Below are 8,049 nucleotides of genomic sequence, written 5' to 3'. Positions count from 1 at the left end.
AATGAAGTCATGAACAAACACTGACCCTCCATGTTCTGGAGCTTGGTATCGTTCGAGGAGAGGAGAGAGAAAATTCTCTCCGTTTCCCGGTCGCAGTCGATGTCCAGCTGCAGGTTGGCCAGCACGGTGCTGAAAGAGGAGAGAGGAAACGTGTCAGAGGATGTCATCCAGGAGGGATCAGCAGAGAGAAGCGAAGGATACTATATTCTAATTAGTTTAGACTGAAAAAGGGGCCCAGGTTTTCTTTTCTGTTTTTAACCGTGTGGTTTTGGTGGTGACGTTCCTTCCATGGAACTATGTTCTGTGAGAAGGTTGAACCATTGATGATGTTTCTTGTGTTTCTTGTTTTCCAGTGAGTGGAATAGTTGGCGAGTATGGGTTTGTAGAGGTCACCGAGCAGACAGAGAGGTGCTACGGCTCGTAATGAGGGATATCCTGTCGGAGACTCGTTTCCAGATGTAATGACGTGGTGGGCAGAGCCGAGTGGAAGTTATTGTCTGATGTGTTCATCGTGCTCACCTATCATGAATCTGAAAATCCCTTTTTATACATCTCGTGTTGGGTGATGTGCGTTCCGTGAATCACTTAGTATTATCTGTAGGTGAGTGAGGCATTGTAAAGGTATTCCTACATATCTGGGTCCAGAAGTCTTTGTCGGACAGACTGATTAGGTGACACAATGGAGATTGAGCCCTGTGGCCCAGACTATAATGAACTGGGTGTCTGTGGTGACATCCCCTAGAAAAATCACATCAACATCTCTGGGAAGTGAGAGCCCAAAAACACACACCTGGAACCACCGTTTGTCGCCATAGGCTCCACTAAAGTGCATAAAACTGAGATCGTTGAGATTGTAACTTTAAGAGTGTTGCACTTTGTTTGAATGCGTGTCGATCCACGTGTGGAAAAACTGAGAAGCTTCTGGGAAAAGACAACGGCCGTTTGGCAGTTGCACACCTAACTGATCCAAAGTTTTGTTTTTGTCATTTTACAGAGTTTATATCACAACATGACTGTTTTCATTACAGCTCTGGAGTGGCATCTACATGGTTGGTCAAATTTACAACCAGCAGGAGCAGAGTTTCAAAACAGCAGAGAGCAAGTTGAGCAAGTGTTTTACTATGATCGGCAACACATGTCCACGACTCACGTTGTGCAGGGCTTACAGCCCGGTGCGTTGTTACTCTGGTTTTTGCAGCACTGCCAGGCTCCACTGGTGTAATTCGAGGGATGGAAGGTGGAGAAGCGTCCCTCGTTGCAGCGACTGACCGGGCCCAGGACCTCCAGCCACTCACTGGCCTCCACACAGTTTCCTGCCTGCACATACAGAGGCTTCTCAGAGTGGACCACCTGGAACATCTGACACGAGAGAAACGGAGCAGTTTAAATCATCCCGTCCCAGGTCATATCCAGGACACTCTCAAATTCCTACAGTTCTATTTAGAAGACTAACAAACATGTGACTATGCTTACAATGACAGCCGACCTTGGAGTAAAGACGTCAACGACGCTCACGAGACTCCCAATACAATACGATCATCATTTCATTACTGCAACTTGGGGAACTGGCTGCTATCCATTACAATGGGGCCATGCTTTAATGATTGGGTGTCTGAGAGGAATTGGCTTACATTTTTGCGGTTAAAGGCACTTTCATCTAGTTTCTCCACCGCCTGGATAGTCTTGACATTGATGATGCAGAGGGCCTCTTTCCCTGGAAATCAAAAAAGTAATTCTGTCAAATCTGTCAAGAAGAATACACAGTGAAAATCAATTTTTCTTTTATTGAGGTTTTGCAGGACATGAAGTTGCAGTGCTTTCCGGTCAATAGAGAGACAAGAGAGACGAGTTGGGGTGTATAATACCAGCAGCATCATCACATCATCCCTCTCTAATAAATCCAGCTAGAGCATAACACTCTTGATCCTTTCCTTAGATCCCCCATTAACGTTAAGAACCCAACATCATCAATCAGTTAAGACAAAGTAAACAGTGTTGGGACACCTATGATTTGCTCGTTAATCACAATTGTTAACTGTTTAGATGATCGGTTTGAGTACTTTGTGGACTTTTTTGAAGTATGCAGGCTTTCCATTAATGACAATTTCTGAGTCTGACTATTTATGCACAACATAACATTTACATCTCAACTTTTGGCAAATAAATCCAGCCAGTCTATTGGCACCTCCACTAAGTGTTGGATCGGATGACTGTGGCGCCACCTGGTGTTGGTATTGAGAACGACACCGTGATAGAAAGCGCTGCATGCGGCCATCTCCCGTCAGTTTGATCTTATATTATGCTGCAAGTTCTGGATGAAACTGTACGTGGTTGGAGAACGAGATGATAGAAACTGGTCTCACCTTTATGTTTGTGGTAGGAGAGCTCCCTGTTGGTCACTCTGAGCCATCTCTTTGAAAAGCTTTTCTTGCCAAGGCGTTTTTTCCCCTGGGCTCGTTTCTGTACTTCCCTAGAAGGACACACACACACACGCGCGCACACACACACGCACACAGGCACACACACACACAGGATTGAGGTTAAACAAACAAATCCATGTTTTACTGGAGGTAAACAAAGGGTTTTGGGTTAGTTTGAGTTGAATAATGTTATGTAAAAATATGCCATTGTTTTGATTTTGAATAAATCTTAGCTGAATTCCAAGCAATAAAGTTTAATACAATTTCATGGACGTTTTAATTGGTAATCCATGTCTACTTCTAAGTCACACAATGGTAAATGTGAGATCCAGCACTTTTTGAGCATGAGCCCCCCCGCCCCCCCCCTTAAATTCCTACTGATCCCGGCTCATGATGAACACTCACCCCTCCTTGAGGACCACTGCGTCCTCCAGCCCACTGGACCCTTTGCTGACGTTAGAGGAGATCTCATCAAGGAACTGGAAAACAGCATCGACAATGATTTCAGTGTTAACCATTTCAAATGATCAATAAATAAACATTCGCATTCTACGGACTTTTGAGTACAGTCACAAAATACCTTTTTAACTTTTTCTATACACTTGTCTTCTTGGAATGATTTGAAGAAGTCGTACATGTAGGTTTCTTTGAAACTAGACTACAAAGAGAAAGAGAAATAAAGACATACATGAGACAGATGACAAAGTTTGATGACAGTTAAAGACAAAAAGTACCAGTACTTTCCATTCACTACACAGCAGACTATATTTAACACTGTTCAGTGTTCCTCTAAACGTAGAATGATAAACGGCTTTATTAATACGTCATGATCCTACAAAGTGAATAATACATCCATTTACCCGTCCTCTCACTTTGCTTTAACTGGCTAATAAGAATTTCTCATCCTTACGGGTGATCTTACCATTTTTTTCGACAAACTACCCCAGCTGCCCAGCGTCTGGATTGTTTTTGAGATGAGTGTGAGTGTGCGGGAAACCTCAGGGTCCTGGAATTAAAACAGAAGTGCACAATGACGACAACATACTGTATATAGGCCCGTATGTGAATTTGCTCTCCCGTATTTGTTTTTAAATGGTGCCAAAGCCATGCGCTTACAGGATGGTGGGAACGGAGCTGGAAGGAGTGGGGGGAAAGAACAGCGACGGCGAAGAATCGCAGGAAAACAAAGCTGCTAACGGCCGAGTATTGAACATGTGGGTCGGCTGTAGAGAGAAAGAACATGGCGTCAGGAAAAACAACAGGGGTGACATTTAACCATCACCAATATACCAAGAATGTTTCTAGCGTGTACATACAGGGAGTGGACAGAATATAACACACTATAAAAGCTCTTGTGTTCATTATGTTGAACCAAGCTGCTGATATTGAGCTACACAGTAAAAGCCCAGTTTTAGAGCCGTGTCAAGTCCTCTGACGACACTGTCCTTGTTTTTTTCTGAGGCTATCCTGTAACTCTTCCGTGGGGTGAACACTGTGGAACTCCATGTGCTACCGAAATTAAATAAACTACAGCACACAGTGATATTAAAACATCAGTTTGGTGCAGGGGACCGCTAACATATTTATGTTCCTTGGAACAATAAGCAGTGACCTGCTGAACAGTTTCACAATGTCAGAGGAATGGAAGAAATAACACAGACGGATTAACACCTTCTTCCCAGCCTCATGTCTGCGCTGGGTCTGTTTTTATGTCTCTTATGATTATTTCTCTGACCAAGTGGCTGCAAAAAATGTACTACAGGCTCTGGCGTTTACCGGGGAAGCGTTTGCAGGCCAAGTGTCTCAGTGACCTGAAGACATCACACATAAGTGGGGGACAGCTGGAACTTGACTGGGTGATGGAGGAAAAGACTTTCTGGACGTAACCCTGAAGGTTCTCCTGCAGAGGCAAAACAAAAAAGAAAAACACATCAGTAAAAAGAGAGAAAACCAAACATCCTAAAAGGAAAAGGCCAACGAAATGATATGGATGATGGACGGGAAAGTCAGACACAGTCCGATTACAGGATTTATCAGAAGAACTTAAGGAAGTTCTGCTCGTCGAGTGCATTCACCTTGTTGACTTCCGTGTTGTCACCTTCCTTCAGTTTAACGGGGTCTATCTCGCATGTTTTGTTGGATTCACAAATCTATGAAAAGGTTAAAAAGGACAAAAACAACAACAAACAATTAGAGTCAATGTATTAATAAGAAATGAAGACCTTTTTATTCCTATTATCTTGAGCATAGAAAAACAGGAGCTGACGAGTAAGAGTACTGTTGACATTTGTTTCAGACATGTCGATGAAATAAAATTATTTTGAAGCCGACCAAAAATAAAATATGGAACATTTTGCAGATGGAGGTAGACTAGACTCAAAAAGCCACAAATAAAGCACTATTAATTATTAGATAGGTTTGAAAAAGAGGCAGTCAATGCAGTACTCTGTACTCTGTACAAACTCCAAACCTACCACTTCCATCTCCATGTTTGCAGCGGAAAGGCAGCTGTTTAAGGCGAGTTTTCCATACTGACTCCAGTGACTTATGGCCTTTCTAGCATCTATTCTGAATGCGTGCGTGTCCGGGTTACTCATACCTCATCTATTACAGGCTTCAGGGTAACTGCCAGATAATTCTTTCCCATAATCTTCATCATGTCATCAATGCAGCGTGTTGCCAGTGAGTTGCCACGGAATATAGTGTTAGCCTCCCTGCATGGACACAGAAATATGCCACTAACGTTAACCAGACAGTTTTAACCAGGTTTGACAACATTTCTTGACAAAAGACCATTTCACAGTTAGTTATTTTGTGTTGTTCTGGAGCAATCCTCAATATATCAGTCCTTGTGTTTCAGCATCTAAAGGTTTGACAGTTTAGCTCAGTTTGTCAAAGGATAAAATGTGTGCTTACACATATCATCTACATGTCAGTGTATACCTGTGCTGTGCTGTACTGTACTGTAGGTACGCCTGTGTGAGTAGCATTAAAACAAAACGAAGTAGCTCCTGTTAGAAGGATTCTATTTGCTGTGCAACGCTTCGAGCACCAGGCTTTTCTCCGGACGTCATGCACGTGCAAGTACTCACTGAGTGTTGTCCAGCTCTAGTGCTGCCACAGCAGAGACAAAAGGCACAAAGCGATTGTGGTGGAGCAGCAGTCGAACCGTGGGCAGAACAGCCTCGTGCCGCTCTCTGCAGATGTCCCCCAAGATGTGTGCGGCCGACGCCGAGATGGGCTGAAACGTGTAGATGCACAGCGTCAACACAGCATTATCAGCAACTGATCAATTCCATGATTACAATTTAGCGCATTTTAGAAACTGAGGTGAATGGGCCACACAAAGGAAAGCTACACCACCATGAGCTATCTACTAAAAGCCCCTAAATGGTTTCCGTGTACGTTGGCCTAGATTCTGTGATTGCCTTAAACTAGAAACGTACAATTGTGTATGTTCTTTCGGAGGTTTTACCTTCACATCTGGGGATTTGAGCAGCAGGTTGCAGAGTGGTGTGTAGCAGGCAGATGGCAGCACCGTGTCTTCTATGTAGGTCAGCTTCAAACGCAAGGATCCCAAATCATCAGACTTGGACTTGCTGCCGTTCCCTTTGGGCTGGAGGAGATACCTGTTAGACCACAGGAAGACAGACACCACATCACTGTGCTGTGATGTATGTAGAAACATATACCTTTCAATGTCAGGATTAACCAATCCCCTGAGAAAACCTAAAAACAACCTTACATAGAATTACACAGGGGCCGAATCATTTTAAGTTCACGACCCCGTTCAGAAAATAGAGGCTGAAGGGACGGTTGATCCTGCTGACCTGAAACAAACTGCTCAACACAATAAAAACTGTCTCGTACCAATATTACTGGCAAAAAAAAGACAGCTAAAAGGAAAAGAATGGAGAGTATCTACACGTGGGATTAATGCTCCCTAAACTTTATTGGACCGAAAAAAAAAGCATCTTCATCAATCAAAAACTCATTTACCTTATGCTTTGCCGAAATACAGGACGGGTTGTGCATGCAACTATCGTTCTGCATAAAAAAGGACAGCTGAACATGCAGGTTGGTGAATAGTTTATGGATACAGCACCGTGAAGCTGCTAAACATCACAGAGATGCTTAAGCTCCTTACAGAGTCAATGGATATGAGAAATATTTCAGTGGTAGTCGTTTTACAGAGGAGCATGTGCACGGCATGTGCACGGCATAGGAAAGGAGGGCTCTACACCGTGTGATTAAAACCGCCCAGAACATCATTGGTACACGTCTACTGAGCATCGGTGATTAGAGCCTGCAAAGAACTCGAAAGGATATTAAAAGACAAAACCCGCACCAGGCACAACCTCTTCACCCTGCTGCCATCTGGCAAGAGATACACGAGTATCAGCTGCTGAACCACCAGACTTCAAAACAACTTCTTTCCTCTGGCTGTGAGACTCCTTAATTCATCCTCCACCCTTCCATCTTTTGTTGTGTGTGTTTTGTTGAGTAGCAAAATGGGACCGCAATCTGCATTTCTTTGTGCAAGCCTGTTGTACAATGACAATTAAATAACCTTGTAACCTTGTCGATAGTCATATTTAGATGACTGACTTTATGGAAATGCTCGGGCTTATATATACATCATTGTTTTCTAACTGGGATGACGCTTCCTTTGGAAAGAAATTAGCATCACGATCCTTTAAGATGTTTTACTCAACGAGCAAGAAAACTCCCTGTAAACTGATAAAACAGAACTGAATTCAATAAGACTATTGGTGATACATTAATACACCTAGATGATGCTTTACCGTAGCTCTGAAGCGTCAACAAGATGAAAGCAGCTCAGACGCTTCATAAAGGGGGTCCAAAGTACGACTCAACAAAGCTGATGATTACCTATAAACCAGACAGCTGTCGTTTAACATTTGCTTTATTATTGTTCCAGCTAATTTTCACAATTCCAGTGGAGTCGAGAACTTCCACTTAAAAATCAAAGGGTTTGTTAAATAGCTGACTTTGATTAAGAGAACATTGCTCATATTTCTGCTGCATGCACGTCTCTCTGAAAGCCAACAGGTGGAGCAAAACACAAAATGATGAAATGCAGAGTTGAACTGCAGTGCTTCAAAAAGCTGCAGATACATACAGTAGGCCTGTCCGTAAGCCGCTTGATCCGTTGTCACGGTACACAGGCACAGCGACGCTTCTTCGGCAAAAAGTCAACAGATCACCTGTACCGATTTCATGAAGCTGAACGGTCTTTATGTGAGCGACATGGACGGCTTCCAGCATAAACATAGGACATGAGGTACTGCCACCGTGCATAAAGCCACCCACGCACACGACTCACAGCCCTCATGTACTAACAGATTGCTATCTGGCATAATCCCATATCACCTACACTGACACAGAGCTAGGAAACACCCACACAACAGAAACACTGAGAAATCAAGGAAGATTTCTCAAATGACCTTGTAATAGCACGGAAGAACTCAAGCGTTCAAGTCGTCTTAATGGGTGAGCAGGGTGGAGTTTTTTAAACTAAAAGACTCAAAAACAAGAAGCTCCTCCGGTGTAAGAACCTGATCTAGTTACAAAGAAGGTGACTGTGTCAGGCTTGGTTTTGGTTATT

At 43.3% G+C, this 8,049-nt stretch overlaps 1 protein-coding gene across 1 annotated transcript in view; it reads right to left on the bottom strand.

The window, feature by feature from the left end:
• rasa2 (RAS p21 protein activator 2) overlaps positions 1-8,049 on the bottom strand; it is a 33,894-nt gene that overhangs the window by 1,930 nt on the left and 23,915 nt on the right. The window contains exons 10-22 of the mRNA XM_076100905.1: positions 5,896-6,049; positions 5,513-5,661; positions 5,020-5,134; positions 4,496-4,570; positions 4,197-4,320; positions 3,537-3,643; positions 3,343-3,426; positions 3,001-3,078; positions 2,826-2,899; positions 2,364-2,470; positions 1,632-1,714; positions 1,151-1,359; positions 26-129 (exon numbers count right to left, since the gene is read on the bottom strand). Of these exons, the coding sequence (XP_075957020.1) occupies positions 26-129; positions 1,151-1,359; positions 1,632-1,714; positions 2,364-2,470; positions 2,826-2,899; positions 3,001-3,078; positions 3,343-3,426; positions 3,537-3,643; positions 4,197-4,320; positions 4,496-4,570; positions 5,020-5,134; positions 5,513-5,661; positions 5,896-6,049 (1,463 nt within the window). The remainder of the gene's footprint in view (positions 1-25; positions 130-1,150; positions 1,360-1,631; positions 1,715-2,363; positions 2,471-2,825; positions 2,900-3,000; positions 3,079-3,342; positions 3,427-3,536; positions 3,644-4,196; positions 4,321-4,495; positions 4,571-5,019; positions 5,135-5,512; positions 5,662-5,895; positions 6,050-8,049) is intronic.

Source organism: Anarhichas minor, unplaced genomic scaffold (assembly GCF_050575085.1).
Source record: "Anarhichas minor isolate MPS153535 unplaced genomic scaffold, ASM5057508v1 ptg000026l, whole genome shotgun sequence".
Lineage (NCBI taxonomy): Eukaryota > Metazoa > Chordata > Actinopteri > Perciformes > Anarhichadidae > Anarhichas > Anarhichas minor.
Note: the sequence above shows the minus strand (reverse complement) of the source record. Positions and strands in the feature narration are given on the sequence as shown.